The following is a 26,401-nucleotide window of genomic DNA, read 5'->3' as shown; positions in this document are numbered from 1 at the left end:
CATTTCACTTTACAAAAAAAATTTTTACCTTGTTTAGACAAAGATAGTACTTAAATAGTCTCCAGCAAAATAGAATTCTTTCAAAAATACTTTCCCCTTCATCCTATCAACCATTAGAGTTTATTTTTGTGTGTGTTTTGTGGGTTTTTTTTGTTTGTTTTTGTATGTGTCTCATTTACAAAAGCTCCTTACACCTTAGTTCAGGTCCTTCACAATTTATACATACAGTAATGTACAGCACAGCAAAAGACTGCAAAAAATTATTTGTAAAGCCAACACAATAGATACTAGAAATTGAAACCAAGGCATTTGTTTAACATCTTATCTGTTCTAATTAAATAATAAATGGACGCTAAGGGTGTGTATACCAGTGATGCAGAAGCCCATGGGTGGACAGGAACCCCCAGGGGGGCTGCTGTTCCCCTCCACGTGCTCTGTTATTACACAACAGGAATCTGTATATATTTTTTTTTGTTTGTTTTTTTAAATAACAAAAGAATATTAATGCCCCATATTGACTATACGTTTTATGTGCAACCGAGGGTAAGCTCTAAAAAGTTCGTTAGTCCTTGAACCCTTTTAAAACAAGCGAACGATACCAGAAACTACATGGCATAGTTAAAACTTCCATCTGTTAAAATATCAAAATCAGAGAGTTATTGACTAGATATGGCTTTTCATCCAGAGGAACAGGAACATGTTTCTAAGCGCTGGGGAGCGGAGAGGGAAGAATCCTTCCGACTGCTCAGGTCTTGCCAAATCCATGTCACACTGCTTTCCCGGCTCCAAACCCTTGACATGATTTTAAACTTGAGAAACTGCTGAACAAGTGGGAATCAGCCATCACATGTGAAAAACCGGATTTCTTGGGTCCTTCGTGGGTGTAGAACAGCATGGGGAAACTTAAGGCAAAACTCTCCTGGTGAGATGTCCTCCGTCACTTCCTGTGAAAGTAAAGGGGCTTGGCGTTCCCGGACTCCACCTTCGGCAGTTGGTCGCTGATGATCTCCACCAGCATCGCGGGGAACTCCACCTTCAGGGCCTGGGACTCTCGGAAGGTATAGAAGCAGAATTCCAGCAAGTCGCTCACCAGCTGCAACACACAGGACAGGACATTGAGGTCTCCTTTCCCTCCCTACACCCCGCCATGTCCTAACTCAGGCATAAGCTCCAGCAGCCTTCAGAAAGCCGACAGGGAAGTGCGTCTGTGACGCTGCCTGATTTGGCTAAGTCCCCTGTGCTGGGGGAGGAAGGGCGCTCACCTCACTTGTCAGGGAAGGTGCCTTTCATGCAAAACAGATTCAGCCAAGAGCTGAGTATGGAATACTGACTCTACCGCTGGCAACGGGGTCAGGTAGAGTTCAGAGTGGCTGGGATGCCGAATAGCTCTCACCAAATTCTCATTTGTAAATGTGCGACTCTGGTGGGGCAGGCATGTATGTGTATCTCTGGGCGCTGGTGATGGGCCTGCCCAGGCTCTGGGGTGGGCTGGGGGGCGGGGGTTGGGGGCGGGCAGGTGCTGGCTCAGGGCCTGCACACTAGAGGCCCAGGACAGTGAGGGGCAGGACACAAAACCTTTGCTGGCAAGTGTCCTGCTCCCTCTAGTCCCAGGTGGGCCCCGCCACCCTCTCCTCCAGCTTCTCCCCCTGGGCTGCGGGAGGGTTGAGACTTCTCAGTACCCACCCTGAGCTCCATTAAAGTATAATTGATACATAACATTGCATAAGATTAAGGTGTCCAATGGGCTGACTGGATACTTACACATTGCAAAATGATTAACATCTTCATCATGTCATAGAATTCCCATTTCTTTTTCTGTGGCAAGGATATTTAAGGTCTACTCAGCAACTTTCAAGTACATGATGCAGTATTTATTATAATTACCATGTATACTCCATCCCCAGAACTTATTCTCTCAGCGCTGGAAGTTTGGGTCCTTTGACCAGCATCTCCTCATTTCCCCTGTCCCTTGGTACCACCATGTGAGTTTGGGCTTTTTTAGATTTCATGTATGAGCGATCTCATATGGTATTATAATCGTTGCCTGACTTCACTTAGCATACTGCCCTCAAGTTCCATCCAGTTATCGCCAACAGCAGGACTTCCATGTTTCTCATGGCTCAGTAACACTCCTGTGTGTGTGTGTGTGTGTGTGTGTGTCTTATCCACTCTCAACCACCTTCTATTTCAGCCTGATGGTGACAGAGCGCAAGCAGCAAGGATAACCTCTTGGCCTACTTGCCTGTCTGGCTATTTCCCCTCCTTGTTTGGCCCAAGGACCTTTTCCATCCTCCTGGACCTGAACCACTCCCATTTCTGTAAGTTACCAAAACAACCACCCACAAATGCAGTATACCATTAACTCCACACCACTCTGCAGGACAAATGAGTTTTGGTCATTTCCCACTGTATTAAAGTAGACATTACATGCCATAAAAATCACTCTCGTCTTAATAAAAGCATTCTGGTGAAAATACATACGTAACTTTCAGAGCTTTTTCTTTTACCTTAATTAGCAACCCTAAAGACAGTAAATAACTGCATGGTAAAGGCCTTTCATACGAACCAGAGATCAAAAGAATGTCATCAGGAGAAATATCTGGTGCTTCTGTTTGTGCCTGCGTTTGCCCTCAGTCTGAAGAGGGACACTTCCCTAAGTAGGTTCCAAGGTCTCAGAACTTTAGTAAGTGTTCCTTGTGTACAGAATGTTGGGCCAAACAAGCTGGAAAACAGCACAAGCCACTGTCCACTCTGGGCAAGTTCACATTCTGTGCTTGCCTCGTGAAGGCTGAGTCTCAGTTTCTATATCTGTAAAACGGGGTATATCTGCCTCACAGGGTTAAGAGGACTGAATGAACTGTAACACAGGAGGCCAGTTCTCAGTCAAGCTGTGGAGAGATATTGCTGGTAAAACCCCTCTAATTCTGTCCTCCTGAGTGGTTATCCCAGATTCCTTCAAACATAAAACATCATTTTTCTCTATGGGACATAGTTTGCAAAATCTCCTCTCGGTAGTCTTTTGTGTAATTTGGTGATCTTAGGTCCCCCTTCTATAAATTGAGGTACAGGAGAATTTTGTGTTTCACCTTTCCAGGAGAGATTCTTAGAACTAAGATAGTAAATTTCTTAATTTTTAAAAAATATTTTATTCATTTATTTGACAGAGAGAGAGAGAGACACAGCAAGAGCAGGAACACAAGCAAGGGGTGCGGGAGAGGGAGAAACAGGCTTCCCGCCGAGCAGGGAGCCCAAAGCAGAGCTCAATCCCAGGACCCATCGATCATGATCTGAGCCAAAGGCAAACGCTTAAAGACTGAGCCACCCAGTTGCCCTCATATGTTATTTTATTTTAAGAAGGGGAGTGGCAGAGGCAGAGAGAGAGAGCAGGAGAGAGAATTTTAAGCAGGTTTCAATCTCACAACCCTGAGATCATTGCCTGAGCCCAAATCAAGAGTCCAACACTCAACCAACTGAGCCACCCAGGTGCCCCCCCCCCCTTTTTTAAGATGGTGGACTAGTGGCTTTGAAAGCTACAATCCTTGCTGGGCCCCACTCTCCGGATGTGGTGCCACAAATGAGCTGGTCGTTTCGACTGCAGGGCACACCTTTCAGTGGGTGACGGCAGAGCTCTGTGCACCAGCTGCGGGCACAGAGAACCAAGTTTAAGTTCACCCCTATCTCTACCCCTCCCTGTTCCCAAGGGCCCTCTGTGGGGGATGCCTGCAGGACTGTGGAAGAGGGTGGTTTTTCCTTTTAAAAAATGTTAACCTCCATATAAAATTGTACCAAAAAAATAAAGTACCTAGGAATCAACTTAACCAAGGAGGTAGAAAACCTATACTCTAAAAACTATAAAACACTGATGGGGCACCTGGGTGGCTCAGTGGGTTGGGCCTCTGCCTTCGGCTCAGGTCATGATCTCGGAGTCCTGGGATCCAGCCCCGCATCGGGCTCTCTGCTCAGCAGGGAGCCTGCTTCCCCCCTTCTCTCTGCCTGCCTCTCTGCCTACTTGTGATCTCTCTCTCTGTGTCAAATAAAAAAAAAATTAAAAACTATAAAACTGATAAAAAAAGTGAAGACAACACAAAAAAATGGGAAGATATTTCATGCTCATGGATTGGAAGAACAAATTTTTTTTTTTAAGATTTTATTTGACAGAGAGAGGAAGTGAAGCAGGCTCCCCGCTGAGCAGAGAGCCCGATGCGGGGCTTGATCCCAGGACCCTGGGATCATGACCTGAGCCGAAGGCAGAGGCTTTAACCCACTGAGCCACCCAGGCACCCCGGAAGAACAAATATTTTTAAGATGCCTATACACCCAAAGTGATCCATAAATTTAATGCAATCCCTATCAAAGAACTATAATAATCCTAAAATTTGTATGGAACCACAAAAAATCCTGAAAAAGAACAAAGCTGGAGGCATCACAATTCTGAATTTCAAGATATACAACAAAGCCATAATAACACAGTATGCTACTGGCACAAAAACAGACATATAGCTCAATGGAATAAAGAGCCCAGAAATCAACCATGCTTATATGGTCAATTAACCTGTAAAAAAGAGGCAATAATATACAACAGGGAACCACAGGTTGTTTCAGTAAGTGGTGCTGGGAAGACTGGAGCACCTTTTCATACTATACACAAAAATGAACTCAAAATGGGTTTAAGATCTAAATGTAGGACCTCAAAACATAAAACTCCTAGAAGAAGACATAAACAGTACCTTCTTTGACATTTGCCTTCACAACATTTTTCTAGATCTGTCTCCTGAGGCAAGGGAAACAAAAAGCAAAAATAAACTATTGGGACTACATCAAGCCAAAAAAACTTTTTTTTTTTTTTTTTTTTTTTTTTTGCACAGAGAAGGAAGCTATCAACAAAACTAAAAGAAAACCTATTGAATATTTGCAAGTGATAGACTGGATAAGAGGTTAATATTCAAAATATATAAAGAACTCCTACAACAACCCCCAAGACCAAATAACCCAATTTAAAAAGGTGCTCAAGACCTGAATAAACATTTCTCCAAAGAAGACATCCAGATGGTCAACAGATGCATGAGAAGATGCTCCACATCAGTGACCATCAGGGAAATGTGAATCAAAACCCCAGTGAGATATCACCATATACCTCTCAGAATGGCTAGAATCTAAAAGACAACACTAAAAGAAATGTGTTGGTGAGGATGTGGAGAAAAAGGAACCCTCGTGCATTGTTGATGGGAAGGCAAACTGGTGCAGCCACTGTGGAAAACAGCATGGAACTTCCTCAAAAAAATTTAAAAAGAGAAATACCCTATGATCCAGTAATTCCATTACTGGGCATTTCATTTACCAAATGAAAACACTAATTTGAAAAGATATATGCACCTGTATGTTTACTGTAGCATTATTTACGATAGCCAAGATATGGAAACAGCCCAAGTGTCCACTGACTGATGAATGGATAAAGATGTGGTGTGTGTGTGTGTGCGTGTGTATACACACGCACACACACAATTGAATATTATCCACAAAGAAGGGATAAGCCATAAAAAAAGGCACATACACACACACACTGGAATATTAGCCATAAAAAAGGATTAAAATCTGGTCATTTGCAACAACATGGATGCAACTAGAGAGTATTATGCCAGTCAGAGAGAGAGAAATACCATAGGACTTCACTCTCAGGTGGAATCTAAAAAACAAAACAAATGAAGAGCAGAACCAGAACCATAAATACAGAGAACTAATGCTTGCCAGAGGGCAGGTGGGTGGAGAGATGGGCAAAACGAAGAGGGGTGGGGTACAGGCTTCCAGCTACGGAATGATGCTACCTTTTGTCTAAGTTGATAATTAGCCACGGAGCCAAGGGTACCATCTTCTCTCTCTCTCTCTCTCTTTTTAAAAAAGATTTATTTGACCCCGAGAGAGAGAGAAAGAGAGCGTGAGCGCGAGTGCGTGCACAAGTAGGCAGAGAGGCAGGCAGAGAGAGAGGGAGAGGCAGGCTCCCTGCTGGGCAGAGAGCCTGATGCGGGGCTAGATCCTAGGACACTGAGACCATGACTTGAGCTGAAGGCAGAGGCTTCAACCACTGAGCCACCCAGGCACCCCATCTTCTCTTTTTTTGCAGTGGTTTGCATCTCTTCTTAGTGTAACTTTTCACATTTGCAGGTCCCTGAGCAGCCTACAAGCTCCTTGGAGGCAGGAAGCACCCACCCACTCAGCTCCACTGCATCTAAGAGAGGCCCCCTTCCCATTCCTTCTGTGCAGCCCTGCTGAGAGCTCCAGAGACCAGAGCCCCTGTTGCTGGGGCCTTGCTCTTGTGTTTCTCTGACTTCTTCCAAACTCTTAAGTGCTCAGAATTAACTAATTTCAACAGTGTTTCCTTAGGGCAGTGTATTGCTAGTTCTAATCAATGAACCCAAACAAAACTGGGTAATTTAGATGGGCATCTTCATTTTAGTGGCAGTAAGTAGGTAAAGCAGACTCAATACATAAAGCCAACCTCTTTCATCAGTACTCAAAGCTATCCCCTTTCATCCTGTCCTGTGATTCTGGGCAACTCACTGATGCTGAGTTTTACAATGTGACTTCATATGTACGCCACGCCACGGTGCCATGAACCCCAGTCACTGCTCACTGGGGTTGGAGGGACAGGTGTGGGGAGGGGAGTCACGGCTAAAGAGATCAGAGTCCTACTCCTCCACTGGCCCATCAGCATGAATACGTTAACTGCAATGAGACAAAAGGCCAGATGCCTTAATATCGATTCTCACCAGCCTTTCCTGGTAAACACCAGGCTAGAGGGAGAGGCAAGAACCCTCACTGTTACCAGAAATGAGTCTCACATTATTAGGAATCAGAGAAAGTCATGTGCACTGACTTTTCATTCTGTACAAAGTCTATCTGCTGGATCACAGGAGTTTAGCTAGTTGCTGGGCATGATTTATCCCGCCTGAAGGGCCACAGCAATCAGGGTGGTAGAGGATGCTGGTGAGGTCTCGGCAACTGATGGCACTTTACTTGCACCAAACACAAAGCTGTCAGGTTCCATGAGTGCCCCCTCCCCCACCGAATCATCGCCAGCATCATGGCAGCTTCTACCCCAAGCGACAAATGGCCTCTGGGGGCACCATGCAGGGAGGGTCTGGCACCACTGTTCTAAGGTTACACAGCCACCAGGTGGTGACGGGAACACCTGAATGATAACAGCCTCTCTGAAATAGGGTCACACATATTTTCAACAGCACATTCACTTCTTCTAAGTTATCTGCTGACTCCAGAACTTTCCCCCAAATAGGATCAAGCTTTTAGCCTGAAATGAGCACAGGGAGGGGGATGGGGATGGTGGTTAAAGGTTTATTTTCAAAGATCAGAATTTTAGCCAGCTATGTAACAGGGTTACCTGCAAAAGATACACAGCTTCAACTCTAAATGCTGTTATACTAATAGAAATGGCCAGCAACCATTTACTCCAGGTATTCCTGCAACAGCTTTGTGAATACTGGAAAATGCTACTCAGTGATTGTATAAGCAGTCTGGCCTTCATTCCAAACCCTACGCTCCACCCATTGCAAATCAGTGTGGAAGATGGCTGCACATGCACATATGGGCCCTTTAAGGCTGTTTCTCTCTGGCTGGTGATGCCTCAGTGAAACATGATGGTAACATGGTACATGAGTAACAACAGCAACCCAAATTTAGTAGCATTAGCTTCTATACCCAGAAGATAATATAACCTTTAACAATACAGTTATACTGCTATTTAGTTGTGGGTTCCCTTTGGAAACCCAAGTCACACAATGGCACTACTCTGCTGAGTGCTCTTGGTGGGCCTACCTACAGGCTGCATTTGGGGGCGGTCCTAAGGGCCTCTTAGATGTGACTGAGAGAGAGAGGGGGGATCAGGAAAACACCATTAGGAAGTGATGTTAGCACACAGCAGTGGAGGGCATTCCTCCTTTTTTGTTCCTCTTTTTCAATGAAGAGTTAGTCATCTATCCATGAACAAAAGTGCCTTTGTGGGAACTGCAGGATCTGGCACCATATGCCAAGGAACTGGGAGGAGTCTGGCTCACCTGTGTATCTGGTTATGGGCACAGGCTGTGGGACCAGTGGGGCAGTGAGCTTGCCCCAACCTCTCTTGCCATAATCAGGAAAAAACCTAGAGTGCTGACCTGGGCTGATACCCATAGACAACAGAGAAACTTCCAAAGCTTAGTCCTTATGAAGACAGACTCCAGCATGCCAATGGAGCAACAAACAAGTCTGGACACAGCAGAGATGGTAGAAAGAACTTTACCAACACTGTCCTCACCCCCACCAAGGGAACACTGCATTGGGCTGAACTAGCAGGTGGTAGTGATCTCTCTCATAGAGAAAAAGAAGAGCAGTGAGTGTCTAGCTATCCCAGTGGTGTGGAATGCTGCTGGAGAAACCTGTTACTCTCCAGCAGCACCTGGAGAACTTACTTAGGCAGGATCTCTATGACTGGGAGGAAAGAGGAGGTAAGAATACCAAAGGACATTAAAGGGACTCAGGGTGTGCTGACTGTACTCAGCAGGAAGTCCAAGCAAGAGCCCCTGGGAGTACTACATCTGAGAATCTCCCTATGGGGCCTGTGGGCAACTCTAATGCCCCAAGGGCTAAATCCATACCTCCCTGCACTCTGTGGGTGGTTACATGTGCACACTCCCAAGTGTGGTGGCAAAAGCAAGCTCTTTAGGAGTGTGCTCAGAATATAGGCCAGAGTCTGTGGACAAGGGGGAAAGCACAATCTTGAGCCATCTTCTGGAAAATAAACGTTTCCAATAGCCAGCCTGGTGAGTTTTAAAAACCAAAGATGTAAGAGCTTAAGAATTTTGCCACAAGAGGGAGCAAGAAGAGTGGAACAGGTGTACCCATACAAAGGCAGAGAAAATCATAGATGCTAATAGCACTAATGAACCAAATACCCAACCTAAAGGCAACAGTCAAAAATTTAAGGAGGTGGCTGCTACTTCAAGTGTGAAAGAAGCAATTCAAAACTACAAAGAACATGAAAAATCAAGGAAACATGTCACTACCAAAAAATAATAATTCTCCAATAACAGAGCTCAAAGGCAAGGGGTTTTGGATAAAGAAATCAAAATCAGTGTTGAAGAAACTCAATGAGCTACCAGAAAACTCTAAATATAGTTGAAATCACACACACATGCACATACAGAAATGTTCAAGATGAGATATTACTAAAGAGAAATCACAGAAGGGAACCAAGCAAAAGTTCTGCAGCTGAAGAACTCAATAAATGAAATAAGAAATGTAACAGAGTAGAGCAAATGGAAGACAAAAACAAAAGAATGAAAAACTGCGAAGAAAAAGTACATGATCTAATCTGTGGGATTTCATCAAAAGAGCATATATTAGAATAATCCAGATTCTAAAAAGAAAAAAGAGGATAATGGGACAGAAAGTTTATTTAAAGAAATAATAGCTGAGAAGTTCCCAAACATGCAGAGAGAATTGGACATCTAAGTTCACAGAGCTATAGAAGATCACCCTATTATCTCATGCAAAAAGACCTTCTCCAAGATACATTATAATGAAACTATAAAAAAAAGTTAAAGATTAAGGAATTCTAGAAGTATCCAGGGGAAAAAAAAACTGTAACCTACAAAGGGACCACCATTAGGCTGCCAGCAGATTTCTCAATAGAAACACCATAGGCCAGGTAAGAGGGGAATGACCTATTCAAAGTATTGAAAGAAAAAAATTGTCAGCTAATAGTACTATACCCAGCATAGTTATCCTTCAGATATGAAGGAGAAATAAAGACTTTCCCAAACAAAAGCTGAAGGAGTTCTTCACCATTAAACTTGCTTTGTAAGAAATGCTGAAAGTTCTTTAGGCTAAAATAAACTGATACTAATCAGCACCATGAAAATACACAAAATTATACAACACATTGGTATGGTAAATACAGTGGATGGATGTTATAGTATAGTATACATGTCAAAGAAAAAAGGACTAAAAATAATTAGAGCTACAGCTACTATAATTTTGTTATACAAATAAACAACATAAAAAGAGGTAAACAGACCCCAACGTGAAGCAGGAATCTATCAAAATTGTAGAGGAGAACAAAGGCAGTAACCTCTTTGACACTGGCCACAGCAACTTCTTTCAAGACATGTCTCCAAAGCTAGGGAAACAAAAGCAAAAATGAACTCTTGGGACTTCTTTAAGATCAAAAGCTTCTGCGCAGCAAAGGAAATAGTCAACAAAACAAAGAGGCAACCCACAGAATAGGAGAAGATATTTGCAAATGACACTACAGACAAAGGGCTGATATCCAAGATCTGTAAAGAACTCTTCAAACTCAACGACCAAAAAAACAGATAATCATGTCAAAAAATGGGCAGATGACATGAGCAGACACTTCTCCAAAGAAGACATACAAATGACTAACAGACACATAAAAAAATGTTCATCATCATTAGCCATCAGGGAGATTCAAATCAAAACCACACTGAGATACTACCTTACACCAGTTAGAATGGCCAAAATTAACAGGACAGGAAACAACAAATGTTGGAGAGGATGTGGAGAAAGGGGAACCCTCTTACACTGTTGGTGGGAAGGGAAGTTGGTGCAGCCACTTTGGAAAACAGTGTGGAGATTCCTTAAGAAATTAAAAATAGAGCTTCCCTATGATCCTGCAATTGCACCATTGGGTATTTACCCTAAAGATGTATAGTGAAATGAGATGTATAGTGAAATGAAGGGCCATCTGTACCCCAATGTTCATAGCAGCAATGGCCACAGTCACCAAACTGTGGAAAGATGCCCTTCAACAGAGGAATGGATAAAGAAGATATGGTCCACATATTATATACAATGGAGTATTATGCCTCCATCAGAAAGGATGAATACCCAACTTTTGTGTCAACAAGGACCAGACTGGAGGAGATTATGCTGAGTGAAATAAGTCAAGCAGAGAGAGTCAATTATCATATGGTTTCACTTACTTGTGGAGCATAAGGAATAACATGGAAGACACTGGGAGATGTGGAGGAGAAGTGAGTTGGGGGAAATCAGAGGGCGAGACAAACAATGAGAGACTGCAGACTCTGAGAAACAAACTGAAGGTTTTGGAGGGGAGGGGAGTGGGAAGTTGGGTGAGCCTGGTGGTGGGTATTATGGAGGCTCCATTCCATGGAGCACTGGGTGTGCTGCATAAACAATGAATTCTGGAACACTGAAAAAGAAATAAAATAAAATGAAAAAACAAACAAAAAAACCCCAAAACAAAAACAAAAAAAGGAGGTAAATAATCACATCATAAATAAACAAGGGGGGGTAGTTAAGGGTGAAGCATTTGTAAACAATTGAAGTTAAGTTGCTGTCAGCTTAAAATGGCCTGTTTTATTTATGAGAATTCTTATGTAAGCCTCATGGTAACCACAAAGCAAAAACCTAGAATAGATAAACAAAAGATAAAAAGAGGGAAGCCGAGCATACCACCATAAAAAAATCACTAATTTACCAACTTAGGCAGAAATAGAAGGAGACTACGCAAATACAAAATAATCAGAAAACAATAAGATGGCATTATAAGATCTTACATATAAGCTGTTATACGTAAACAATGGATCATGGAACACTATATCCAAAACTAATTAAGTACTGTACGGTGACTAACATAATAAAAAATAAAAAATAAAAATATTTGAAATTAAAAAGATAAGAATTTTAAATGTAAATGGATTGAATTAACCAATCCCAAAGCACAGTGGCTGGATGACTAAAAAAATGACAACACAACTATATGCTGCCTACAAGACACTCACTGCAGCTTTACACAGGATACACATAGGCACAGAGTGAAGAGATAGAAAAAGGTATTCCATTCCAGTGAATATCAAAAGAAAGTAAGGGTAGCTATACTTAAATCAGAAAAAACAGACTTGAAGCCAAAATGGTAACAAGATACAAAGGTCAGTATATAATGAAAAAGGGATCAATTCAAGAGATATAATAGTCATACATACATACACACCCAATATAGGAACACCTAAATATATTAAGCAAATATTAATAGATCTGAAGGAAGAAACAGACAACAATACAAGAATAGTAGGGGACTCCTAAAACTCCAATTTTAGCAATAGACAGATCATCCAGACAGAAAACCAACAAGTGAACATTGGGGTTGAGCCACACATTAGGCCAAACGGATCTAACAAAGATTTGTAGGACATTACTTCTAACAGAAGAATACACATTCTTCTCATGTGCACATGGAACACTCTTCAGGAGAGGCCACATGATAGAACACAAGTCAAGTCTTGTGAATTTAAGATGACTGAAATCATACCAAGTATTCTTTCTCATTACAATGTAACGAAACCAGAATAACAAGAGGAAAGCTAAAATATGTGAAAAGCTACAAATACATGAAAATTAAATAACATACTCTTGAACAAACAATGGGCCAAAGAAGAAATCAAAAGGAAATAAAATATTTCAAAACAAATGAAAATGAAATGCAATATACCAAAACCTATGGGATGCTGCCAAAGCAGTTCTGAGAGGGAATTTTATAGTAATAAATGCATATATTAAAATAAATCTCAAATAACCTCACTTTATATTTTCTTTTTCTAAAAAAAGAAGAACTAAGCCCCAAGTCAGCAAAAGGAAATTAGTAACAAAGACTAGAGTGGAAATAAATGAAACAGAGACAAGGAAAATAACAGAAAAAAATCAGTGAAACTAAGAGCTGGTTTTTCAAAAAGATTAAACATCAAATCTATAGCTAAACTAAAAGGACAAAGAGAGGACTCAAAATCAGAATTGGAAGAGGTGACATTACAAGTGATACTACAGAAATACAAAGGATTGTAAAAAACTACTATGAACAAATTCTATGCTAACAAATTGGTTAATCTGGAAGAAATGATAAATTCTTGGAAACCTACAACCTGCCAAGAATGAATGAGGAAGAAACAGAAAATATAAACAAAAAATATAAACAGTACATAAGGGGATTTAATCAGTAATTAGAAAGCTCCAAACACTGAAAACTCCAGGACCATTACCATGACACCATACCATTACCAAAGCCAGATAAGGACATAAGAAAACTATAGACTACTATCCCTGATGTATACAGATACAAAATTCTCAACAAAATAAAAGCAAGCCAAACTCAGCAATGCATTAAAAGGATTGAACACCATGACCAAGTAGGATTTATTCTGGGAATGCAAGGATGGTTCGTTCAATATACATACATCAATAAATGTGATACACTACATTAATAGAAAGATAAAAATCATGGTCATATAAATAGCTGCACAATAAACATCTGACAAAATACAACACACTTTCATGATAAAAACCGTCAACAAAATGGTTATATAAGGAATAAACCTCAACATAGTAAAGGCCACATATGACAAACCCACAGCTAACATACTCAACAGTTAAAAATTGAAAGCTTTAACTCTAAGATGAGGAATAAGGCAAGAGTGCCCTCTTTTATTCAACACAGTCCTGAAAGTCAATTAGGAAAGACAAAGAAATAAAAAGGCATCCAATTCTGAGAGAAAGAAGTAAAATTATTATTTGCAGATGATATGATCTAATATAGAGAAACCTTTAAAGACTCAACCCAAACTGAATCAATGAATTCAGTAAAGTTGCAGGAGATAAAATCAACATACAGAAATTAGTTGCATTTCATACACTAACAACAAAACATTTGAAAAAAACTATCCCATTCACAATAGTATTCAAACAATAAAATAATTAGGACTAAATTTAATGAAGGAAAGGAAAGATCTGTATAATGAAAATTATAAGTCATTGATGAAAGTAACTGAAGAAGATACAAAAAAATGGAAAGATATCTTGTGTCCAGGGGATCAGAAGACTTAACACTATTAAAATGTCCTTACTACTCAAGGCCATTTCTACATTCAATACAATAGCTATCAAAACCTTAACAGCATTTTCACAGAAATTAAAAAAAAAATATGTATGAAACCATAAAAGATGCTGAATAGCAAAGCAATCATGAGGAAGAAGAAATCTGAAAGCATTATCTTTCCTTATTTCAAACTATACTACTGAGCTACACAGTAATTTAAATATATGTTTGTTATAAAAATAGACACAGAGCAATGGAACAGGGAGTCCAGAAGTAAACGCCAACATTAACAGTCAACTAATATTTGACAAGGGAGCCAAGAACACTCAGTAGGGAAAGGATGGTCTCTAGAATAAATGGTGTTGAGAAAACTGGACCCCTATCCTACACCATACACAAAAGTTAACTTGAAATGTATTGAAGGCTTAAATATATAACCAGATACCAAAAAACTCCTAGGGGGAAAAAACATAGGAAAGAAGCTCCCTGACATTAGTCTTGTCAATGGGTTTTTAGATATGACACAAAAGCACAAACAACAAAAACAAAATTCAACAAGTTGGACTACATAAAACTGAAAAGCTTCTGCAGAGCAAAGGAAACAATCAAAAAAAGAGAAAAGGCAACCTAATGACCTAATGAATGGAAGAAAAATATTTACAAACCATATACCAGAGAAGGGATTACTATCCAAAGTATATAAAGAATTCATCCATCTCAGAAACAACAACAACAAAAAAACCCAAAACCCAATTAAAAACAGAAGACACACACACACACACACACACACACACACACACACACAAGCAGAGGAACTAAACAGACATTTTTCCAAAGAAGAGATCCAAATGGTCAACAGGTATGTGGAAAGATGCTCGGAATCACTGAATATCAAGAAAATGCTTATCAAAACCACAATGAAATAACACCACACACCTGTAAGAATGCTTGTCATTAAGAAGACTACAGAAAACAAATGTTGGTGAGGATGTGGGAAAAGGGAACGAACACTTGTACCTATTGGTGGGAATAATGCAAAGTTGTTCAGCCACTATGGTAAACAGTATGGAGGCTCCACATAACATTAAATATGTAACTACCATATGATCCAACAACCCTATTCCTGGGTATATGATCCAAAGGAAATGAAGATAGGGCATGGAAGAGAGATCTGCACTCCCATGTACACTGCAGCATTATTCCCAATAGCCAACATATGGAAACAACCTGTGTCTGTCAATGGATAGATAAAGAAGATGTGTGACACACACACACACACCCACACACACCCACACACACACACGGATATTATTTAGCCATAAGAATGAAGGAGATCTTGTCACTGGTAATTAACAGATGGCCCATAAGGGCATTATGCTCAGTGAAACAAGGCAGACAGAGAAAGACAAATGCCATATTATCTCACTTAGATGTAAAATCAGAAAAAGCCAAACTTGATGTCAACTTTAGGAAGATCCTGAATTCACCTCCTCTAATGGACACACCAAAGTCGACACCTACATATAAAGCAATTCCTCCTGAAGGATTGTGGGTTGATTGAACAGCTTTTGCACAATAAAGCATTGTGGGCCCACACACATAATGGCTGGAGAGACAGAGACATGGTAGTGATGGGAATCTCACCCCCAATGTGGTAACCTGCAGTAGGGAGGGACATCACAGATGGGCCATGTACAGATTCATCTGACCTGGGGCAAGGCAAAAAACCATCAGTTTAAAGGGCAACTAGACTGCAAGTGAAGGAAACCTGTTTACTCACTCTGACTGCCAAATGGTGGGGGAATGTCTATAACTCTCTTGAGGGTCAGTGGTGCTGGCAAGAGCCTCTCCACCTTGATAGCACAGATAGGAAGAGGGAGCAGGTGCTCTAGCTAGCCTGCTGCCTCAGCAAGCCCTGAGCCTCTAGCCCACACCAGCTCCACCCACTTCATCAAGGCTGCCTGAGCATGGCACACCCTGGGAAACCTGTGGCCTACATTTGATTCAGCCCCAGCCATCCCCACTCAGGGCAGCTCTGGCACCCTGCCAGGATGTCCCCTATGCAAAATGCCCTGGTCTATGCCTGTCCCAGCTCAAGCCATCCACCAGGGTGACCCTGGTGTGGAGCAACCTAGGACCTCCTTGTGCATGTCCACTACATCCACACCCCAGGGGTCCAGTGCCAGCCCTAGCTTGTAGCACTGACCGCATCTCCACCTATTCCTCCAGGGTGTCCCCTGTGCAGAGCACCTGGCCCATACCTGCTTCAGCTCGAGCCATCCTGCTAGCATGGCTCTGGTGTAGAGCATCCTGGATCCCCTGGCCTGCATTGACTACAGTTCCAGCTGTCTCACCAAGGTGGCCTAGGTACAGGGCAGCTTGGGACTCCCCATAGAACCCTGGGATCTCCTGGCCTGTGCCACCTACAGCTCCAGCCAGCCAGCCTAAGCCAACAGGAACACAATCTACACAGGGGACATTCTTGTTCAAGGCCACTCCTTGAAGACTGGCAGAGGTAGCTGTTTCACCTAATAAACACATGAAGTCAAACAAAATGAGACAGAGGAATATGCCTCAAACTAAAGAATAAGACAAAATTTCAAAAAAGAATTAAGTGAAACAGAGATAAGCAATCTACCTGATGAACAGCTCAAAGTAATGGTCATAAAGATGCTCACTGGACTTGAAGAAAGAGTAGATGAACTTAGAACTTCAACACAGACAAAAATTAAAACAAAACAAAACAAAACAATCAGAGTTGAAGAATACAATAACTTAAATGAAAAATATACTACAGGGAATCAATAACAGATTAGCCAACATAGAAGAACAGATCAGCATCTGGAAGATGGGGTAATAGAGAACACCAAAGTGAAAAGAAAAAAAAAATGAGGATAGGTTACAGGACCTCTGGAACAACATCAAGCATACTAACATTTGCATAATAGGGATTCCAGAAGAAAGAAAGAGAAAGTTATAGAAAGCTTATTTAAAGAAATAATAGCTGAGAAATCCCCTAACCTGGAGGAAGAAAGAGATATCCATGTCTAGGAAGCAAAGAGAGCACCAAACAAGATGAACCCAAAGAAGTCTATACCAAGATACATAATTAAAATGGTAAAAAGTGGGGCACCTGGGTGGCTCAGTTGGTTGAGCATCAGACTCTTGATTTCAGCTCAGGTCATGATCTCAAAGTCCTAGGATCAAGCTTCATGTTCGGCTCTGGGCTCAGGGGGGAATCTGCTTGAGGATTCTCTCTCTCCCTCCCTCTGCATCTCCCCCTGCTCTTTCTCTCTAAAATCAATCAATCAATATTTTAAAAATAGCAAAAATTAAAGAGGGAATCTTAAAACGAGCAAGAGAAAAGTAACTAGTTATATATCAGAGATATCTCATAAGGCCATTAGCAGATTTTGAAACTTTACAGGTCAGAAGGGAGTGGTCTGATATATTCAAATTACTGAAAGGAAAATACCAGAAGTACTCTACCCAGCAAGCTTATCATTCAGAGTTGATGGAGAGAAAAAATTTCTCAGACAAGCAATGTTAAAGGAGTACTTTACCACTAAACCAATGTTAAAGGGGCTTCTTAAAGCAGAAAAGGAGAGACTGTAAGTAGAAGAAAATTATGAAAGGAAAAAATTTCGTTGGTAAAAGCAAATATATAGTAAAAGTAGTAGAACAATCACTTAAAAGATAGTATGAAGCTTAAAAGAAAAACATAGTAAATCAATTATATCTAAAATTCAGTTAAGGGATTCACAAGATAAAAAGATGTAAAATATGACATCTGATACATAAAACATGGAGGGGAGGAGTAAAAATGTAGTGATTTTAGAATGTGTTTAAAGCAACCAACTTAAAACAAACTGCTATATAATTGGGATGTTATATATGAACCTCATGGTAAGCACAAACCTATAATAGATACACAAAAATAAAGAGAAAGGAATATAAACTTAACACCAAGGGAAGTCATCAATCACATAGAAGAGAACAAAAGAAGGAAAAAAGGAACAGAGAACTACAAAAACAAAGCAAAACAAGAAAAGCCCAACTCATAAAAGCAGAGAATCAAATGGTGGTTACCAGAGGGTGGGAGAATAGAGGAGATATCTGAGGCTACAAAACTGAAACCAGTATGTAAGTCCTAGAGATTTAATGCACTGGATTCACGTGTGTCCCTGAAGCATGAGACAAGGCTCAATGGAGCTGCTTGCTCCCATGTAAGCTCTGCCTGCAAATTCTGGATAAGGGAACAACCCCTACCATGAGTGTGGCCAAAGCCAGGGCTCCAGGCCAGGCCAGGCGTCTCTGGCTCTGCCTCCAGAGAGGCCTGGCTGCCTGAAGAAGTGAGACAGGGTTGTCCTGTGTAGCCTCACAGGGATAGTTCCAGAGTCTAGGCTGGTATAGGCACGGGCATTCTGGGCCACACCAGCTACTCACGAGGAAGGGGTTGGCTTCTGGGGTGGGAAGTAGAAGCTGCTCCACATGTTATGAAAAACCAAGAGCATTTCTGAAACTCTGTTATCTGAAGCTACTTTTTAATTTGTCTTCATTACCATTTTTATATTAAATTCAGTGGTAATGCTTGATCTCTGGTCAGTGATGAATATTAAATCTTCCAAATACGTTTTCAGATGCTGTGCTAAGGAAGATGGGTTCAATTTCCTTCTAATTTTTTTGTACTTAAATTTATTTAATTTCTAGCCTGTTTAAGTTCCCTTATGTTACAAGCCTCATTCTGGATCACAGCTCCGCCTTCTTGTGAATAAGGTCTATTGTACATGTGAAAAACACAAAGAAAAATGACACAATGGAAACAGAAAGTAGAGCTTAAAGATAAAGGGATAATTAGAACATTGTCGAACAAAGGGAATCTAAGGGAAGGGTTGTGTTTGAAATGCACTGGCATGTTACTGTATATAGAAGTATGAACTTTTCTTAATTTTGTTTTCAATATTTCCTAGATTCTTCTTGCCAAGGTACACTGTACTAAGCAATCTAAAAATCTAAACCAATTCCTGTTGGTAAGTTACCAACTTTAATATCAGGTTAACTCAGAATTAAGCAATTAAAATCCTTATTTCAATTTCTGAAGGAAAAGGAACACTAAACAAGGGGCAGACCCCACTGGGCAGGTGCAGCCTCTTTTGATCCAAGTAAGGACACTTGAGAACAAGGGGTCTCATCTATTCCCCTGTTCCACTGAATGAATCAGGGTTTGGCAAACTATGGCTTGCAGGCAAAATCTGGCCTAATAATCGTTTTTATAGGTTTTTTTTCTTTTAAAAGATTGAAAAAAAAAATAGAAGAGTATTTTTGTGCCAATACCATACTGTCTTGGTGAGCACAGTTTTGTAGTAAAGCTCGAAATCAGGCAACGTGATACCCCCAGCTTTTTCTTTTTCAACATTTCCTTAGCAATTCAGGGTCTTTTCTGGTTCCATACAAATTTTAGGATTGTAAATTTAGGATTGTTTGTTCCAGCACTTTGAAAAAATGTACAAAAACAGACACATAGACCAATGGAACAGAGTAGAGAGACCAGATATGGACCCTCAACTCTATGGTCTAATAATCTTCAACAAAGCAGGAAAAAATATCCAATGGAAAAAAGACAGTCTCTTCAATAAATAGTGCTGGGAAAACTGGAAAGCTATGTATAGAAGAATGAAACTCAACCATTCTCTTACACCATACACAAAGATAAACTCGAAATGGATAAAAGACCTCAACATGAGGCAGGAATCTATCAAAATCCTAGAGAAGACCATAGGCAGTAACCTCTTCGACAGTGGCCACAGCAAATTCTTTCAAGACATGTCTCCAAAGGCAAAGGAAATAAAAGCGAAAGTGAACTTTTGGGACTCCATTAAGACAAAAGGCTTCTGCACAGGAAAGGAAACAGTCAACAAAACAAAGAGGCAACCCATGGAATAGAAGATATTTGCAAATGACATTACAGACAAAGGGCTGATATCCAAGATCTGTAAAGAACTCCTCAAACTCAACACACACAAAACAGATAATCATGTCAAGGATTGACACAGGACATGAAAGACACTTCTCCAAAGAAGACATACAAATGACTAACAGACATATGAAAAAATGTTCATCATCATTAGCAATCAGGGAAAGTCAAATCAAAACCACACTGAGATACTACCTTACACCAGTTAGAATGGCCAAAATTAACAGGACAGGAAACAAGAAGTGTTGGAGAGGATGTGGAGAAAGGGGAACCCTCTTACACTGTTGGTGGGAAGGTAAGTAGGTGTAGCCACTGTGGCTTTCTAAGTATTATATGGATTCTCTGAGCCTTTAGGAAACACTTCCCAAAGAATCCTTGTACATCATGGTCAAGCATAAAGGCTCCAGAATTTGTCATGTGGATGGAGAACCACTATCTTACAGTTCTGGCTGCTCTTTCAGAGTCATTTCCCTTCGAGCCTGGAGTCCCTGCAGGTTACACACATTTACAGTTGTCATTATGCATGGTAGTTCCATTCTGTTATGTTAAGGAGAACAGAATGAGCAGATACTGAACCCTTGTTCCTAGGGAAAATACAGGGTTAGGTTTCCATGAATGGCTGGTCCCACTGTCAGCAATCAATACACAATCTTGTCTTATGTGTTTCTGTTTCAAGATACCTTATTTAATGGATACTGCTGATTCTTTAACATTGAACTCATGGCCAGTAGCACTATAACTCATGCCTGAATGAAGTTCACCGAACACAATTATTTTCTCCATAAGGCACAGCACAGCCTTCTTTCCGCTTGGGAACATGAGACAGTGCATGAGTACTACATTTGGGGACCACTGTAAACAGCAGAATCAACAAAAATGCAAAAACTGTGTCATTAAACAGATCCTGAAAAGGACAGTTATTTACTGTATGACAGCTGAAACAAGAAGGCAGAACATCACCTTGTTTGACCTTCGTTGGGAACACACACATTTTTACTGCTTGGCACCTGTCTGTGAATGACTGTAAAAGGGCCATATGGATTCTGGGGTTACAAATACATTTTAGCCAGTAGGAGAATATGTAAATACAGATTCTGAAAATAACGGGAATCAACTGTATTTGAAACCATAGTCACTTTCTAGTTCCTTTAACCATGACCTTGATAAACAAAATTGATCAACTGGCATCTTCTGGGTCTTAGCAATCACAGTCATTTAAAATGATCTGCTCCAGTCTAAAAGAGCCCCAGCTGTAACATTCCTCTTTTCTACTGCTTGACGATATCTCTCTCCCTTCTGAAATTTCTCCACTCTTTCTTTTTGTATCAAGTTAGGCCTGATTTTTTTAAGGCTCCTTTTCAGTGTATGGTTGAGTCTCTTAATTCCTTCAATTCTCCTACCCTGCTTCACTTAGCTTTCTGCCTTTCATATCCTCCATTGCCTCCTTTCACAGACACATCTGTGCAGTGCCCTGTTAGCTGCGAAGTGCCCCCCACGCTCATCATCACCTCGAACCCAAACCATCTTAGGTGGTGATATTGTGCCCAGGACCACTAGCATTAGCTGTGGGGCTCCTCATTCAGTTTGCTACAGATTTCAAGATGGTGAGAGCAAAACATGAAGCCAAGACTGGAAGCCTTCTATGTGTGGGCCCCTGAAGGACCCCTAACCCACCAGGGGCAAGAGAGCTAACCAGGGGCAGGGCTGTCTCCGCCCTGATGTGTCTCATATGTGCTCCCTTTCCTCCTGCACCCCTGCCTTCCAGTTCTGCCTCACTTACAAACCTGGGAAAGCATACTTAATCAGTCTCTGTTTTAATCTTTTTTCTCTGTAAAAGGTAAAAAAAAAAAAAATCAGTAAATATTACTTTTATTCCCTTTTTATAGAGGCAGGAATTAAGATGAGGTGATTAAGTGTAAACAGTAGTATTTACTCATCCTTGCCTCATGGAGTTATTAGGAGGATTTAATGACAGGACTTAAGAAAGAAAGGTACTATGTAAATCCCAGGTATTATACAGTTATTTTATATTGTAAGAAGAGTGATTTAGGCTGCATAAGAGGAGGCTTTTTATTGACAAAGGTGTTAGACAATGAGATAGTTTTCCAAAATCTTCCCTAGATATATTTTAGATTAAAAAAAGATTCCATGTGTCTGGTTAGATTTTGATGTGATCTTCTAAGAGCATGGCTTCCAGGACCCTCAGTGGTCTTTTCTACCCGTTACTTTGTTTTTGTTTTCTATTTTTTCAGAAAGCTAACCTTATAGCATCATAAGTCTTACAGAATCAGATGGGAACAGAATGCACAGTTCTTTTATACCTCCCCAAACAAGGCAAATGCCTAGCTTCCCCCCAGCATTCTTTCGATACTAGCTGTGAACAGTGGCACATGTTCTGTGGGTATGCAACTTTTAAAATGTTAATTAATGAATGCAAAGAAGTAGTTATTACAAGAAAATATGCCTTTCTCCCTTTTTTAAATAAATTAGGATCAGACATAACTTTTAATTTTCCCAGTTAAGTATTAAAAGGAACAAACTACTGTCTGCTATCATTGTAAGTTCATAAGGGAAAGATTCTGATACCAAAACAGATCATCAAAACCCATGGAATGAGAGAAATACTTACAAGTCATGCATCTGATACAGGGTTGATAACCAGAATATATAAAGAACTTGTACAACTCAACAACTACAACAAAAAATTGGGTTAAAAAATGGGCTAGGGGGGCTGTCTGGGTGGAATAGTCTGTTGAGCATCTGACTCTTGATTTCAGCTCAGGTCATGATCTCAGGGTTGTGGACTGAGCCCTGTATTGGAACTCTATACTCACTGGGGAGTCTACCTGGGATTCTCTCTCTTCCTCTCTCTCTGTCCCTTCCCCCCACTCATAGTCTTTTTCTCTCTCTAAAATAAATGGATGAATCTTTTAAAAAATGGGCAAAGGGCTTGAATAGACAATTCCCCGGGGAAGAAATACAAATGACCAATAAATACACGGAAGATGCTCAACATCACTGATCGTCAGGGAAATGCCAATCAAGACCACAAGATACCACCCTCATGCCAGTTACAATGGCCATGATTCAAAACAAAATGAAACAGAAACTCAGTAACAGCACATACCCAGTGCTGGTGAGGTTGGAGAAAAATGGGAACCCTTGCGATCTGTTGGTGGGGATGTAAAAAACAGTGAAAAACAGTTTGGGAGTTCCTCAATAAATTACTTGGAATTATCATATGCCCTAGCAATTCTACTTCTAGGAACATACCCAAAGAACTGAAAGTAGGGTGTTGAAGAGAGATCTGCACACTCATGTTCATGTTGCACTATTTACAATAGCCAAGAGGTGGAGGCAACTCAAGTGTCCATCAGCAGATGAACGGATACACAAAGTGTGGTATGCACATACAGTGGAATATTACTCAGCCTTAAAATGAAAGACCATTCTGACACATGACGCAACATGGATGGACCTGGAGGATAATATGCTAAGTGAAATCCATCAGTCATGAAAAGATGAACACTGTATGAGTCCATATATTTGAGGCACCTGGAGTAGTCAAATGCAGAGACAGAAAGTAGAAGTGTGGTTGCCAGGGGTAGATGAGGGGGAATGAGGAGTTGTTTAATAGTATATATAGAGTTTCGGTTTTACAGGCTGAAGAGTTCTGGAGATTGTAGGCTAAGGTGAATGTACTTAACACTAGTGAACCCTACATTTACAAATGGCGGAAGTGGCAATTTTTATGTTCGTGTATTTTACCGCAATTAAAGGAATGGCAAACTCCTATACTGAAGTTCTTTCCTCATTTCCTAAAATCTAATACAACTGCATCTCAGAATGTGACCTAGCTACTGACCAGCAGTTGGTAGGCACTGCCGCAGTCTAAACATTAGCCACTGAAAACATTCAATGTTTTAAATCAGCCTTTTCCAAAGATGTAAGGAAGTAACCCAGATTTGGCATTAAGTCAGCCACAGAAAACCATGACCAACCACGAATGAATGAAGGAGATAAAGTTCTGGGCTGCATGTGGAAATTAACTCTCATTGTCATTAAGATTTCCTATGAACGTGATGGGTGAGAAAGGACTCAGGACCAGTATTATTGATAAAATTGTGACTTAAAATGCAAGATCAGCCCTAATGCACCATGGGTTGCCTCTGACGCCTGCCCTCCACCTTCTCTAGATAGATAGAGAGATGTATGCGGTACGTACACATGTGTTTAGTGTACAGAATACATATGCTTGTATAGGGTGTATATAAAGCTTTTACTAATTCAAAATTACTCATGTGTGACTGGATCGAGTTCTGTAATAGTTTGTTTTGGGGTTATTCACAAAGACAGAGTTTGCTAAGCCACTGTGATTTTTTAGCTATACTCAAACACAAAAACTTCATGTTCTTTCATCCACAAATAAAATACTCATTTATATACATGCTCTTACATGACAGAAAGATTCATGCTTCTATTTATTAAAGCAATTTCTCTAAGGAGGTTTACTGGAAAAACACCTTGAGTGTTCTTTAAAAAAAAAAAAAAATCTTGTCCCAGTTTGCTTTGTGGCTTCTGATACAGTTATTGGGAACTACTGAACATTAACACAAGTTGAATCAGTCAGCGATTTTTCATAATAACCTTCCTGTTGCTATGGCTATTCAAGTTTTCAGACTGTTTGCTGACTGACCTTTCTGCAGCTTCTGCCCCTCTGACCCCTCATTTGCACAGTGGGAGATAAACTTTTCTGGCTTGTTTCCTATATCCCTCCTTTTTTTTTTTTTTTTTTTTCATTTGGATCAGCAGCAGCTCCTTTGTAGCCTTTCCAGAATCTTCCCATTTGGAATCCACTGGCCATTTCGCTCTCCGGGTTTGGTTCTAGGCCCTCTGCGCCACACCAATGTCTGGGCCCATCTGACCCTAGGCTTCGTGACCACCATGTGCAGCCAAGTCTCCCTTCTGCATCAGCAGTCCCTGTTCCTTTTCTTCTTCTCCAAGGAGCCTCGTATCTATCTGACATTTCTCCTGGGTTGTCCTAAGGACACCTTAAATCAGGACATCCAAAACCGACTCATCATATCCCCTCCCAAAGCTATTTCCCTCACCCCTTGTCAGTGCTGGTTCCAGCCCAACCAGCCATCTATGTCTAAATCCAGGGTCATCTTTGACCGCCTCCCTCCTCTCTCAATTTCCATGTCCTATTCATCACACCAAGAGCCATCCATTCTACCACATGAATGTCTCCTCAGTCCTCCTTCCCCCTAGTGCTTAGTCCCCCATCTCTTACCTGGATCACCTCACCAGCATCCCAACTGGTGCTTTGTTTCTCTTGCTCCTCCCCTAATAGTCTCTAGATCAGCCCTCAATTGTCAGACCTCCTGCATTACCCCAAATGGTGGCAACCAGCTTCGGGTGGCCACTGAGCACTTGATATGTGGCTACTATGATTGAAGAACTCAACTTAAAATTTCACTTAATTTTAATTAACTTCCATGTAAATAGCCACATGTGGCTAATGGTTACTGTACTACACAGAGCAGGTCGAGATTTTCCACAGATGTGCTCAAAATCCCTCAACAGCTCCCTTGTGGTGGTTCACAGATACCTTCATCGTCTCCATTCTCATTTCTCTCAGTTCCTTCCCAACACCCTTGGATGCAATGAAATTCTCCATTCCTCAAAATCACCACGCTTTCTCCCTTGGGATATTAACTCCTTTGGCTTGAAACAGCTTCCCTCCATCTGTCTGGCAAACTCCTACTTTGCCTTTGGGGCTCAGCTTAGCAGTCACTACCCTCACCTCAGGCCAGGGGCCATCTCTACCCTGCCTCTTCCTCTTCCAGATAAGCCACCTAAGGGCCTTATAGCCCATCCTGAGCACCTGTCACACTGGGTTTTAGTTCCCAGTTTGTCTATATTTCCCATCAGACTGCACTCTGAAGTCAAGGACCCAGGCTCCTTTGCTGCTGTTGTTTCCTCAGCACCAGCACAGTACCTGGTCTGGTGGAGGCTGCTATACATGGGCCTACTCTGCCAGGAGCTCAGGTCCCAGAAGCAGAGCCCCTTGGCAGCACTTCCTCTGCACACCCCATTGGAGATGGTCAACAGCAAGTGTAACTGACACACGGATGTGTCATTCCACAGAGTCTAAAACAAGGAGTCACTGAAAGATATATTCTTACGTATTATCCTGGCTTTTCAGATCCTCTTCCCAACAGGTTTAGGAAGACAGTAATTCAGCTATTCTGCTGCCTCTCACAATATGAACTGATTACAAACCCTAGGGGAGCTTTGAGAGTCACAATCCTGACCAGTGACTGATGCTGCCCTTAATTCACATGAGAACAAAGAATGAACAATAGGTAAGGCCATCCTTCATATCTGTGGGGGGTCACATCTTCTTTTGGGCTTCATGGCCAATCCTACACCTTTCCAAGCCACACCCAAAGTCATGAACTCCCTATTTATCCACAATATCAAAATACTAAAATATTCTATTTTTTTCCCATTTTCCCCATTCT

At 41.1% G+C, this 26,401-nt stretch overlaps 1 protein-coding gene across 1 annotated transcript in view; it reads right to left on the bottom strand.

Moving 5' to 3' along the window:
- Positions 1-271: 271 nt before the first annotated feature.
- LOC111154998 (nuclear receptor subfamily 3 group C member 2) overlaps positions 272-26,401 on the bottom strand; it is a 338,835-nt gene continuing 312,705 nt past the window's right edge. The window contains exon 9 of the mRNA XM_022514989.1: positions 272-1,093. Coding sequence (XP_022370697.1) covers positions 938-1,093 — 156 coding nt within the window. The 3' untranslated portion in view covers positions 272-937. The remainder of the gene's footprint in view (positions 1,094-26,401) is intronic.

This window comes from Enhydra lutris, unplaced genomic scaffold (assembly GCF_002288905.1).
Source record: "Enhydra lutris kenyoni isolate GAN:26980312 unplaced genomic scaffold, ASM228890v2 scaffoldscaffold3, whole genome shotgun sequence".
Lineage (NCBI taxonomy): Eukaryota > Metazoa > Chordata > Mammalia > Carnivora > Mustelidae > Enhydra > Enhydra lutris.
This window is presented reverse-complemented; position numbering and strand designations above follow the sequence as displayed.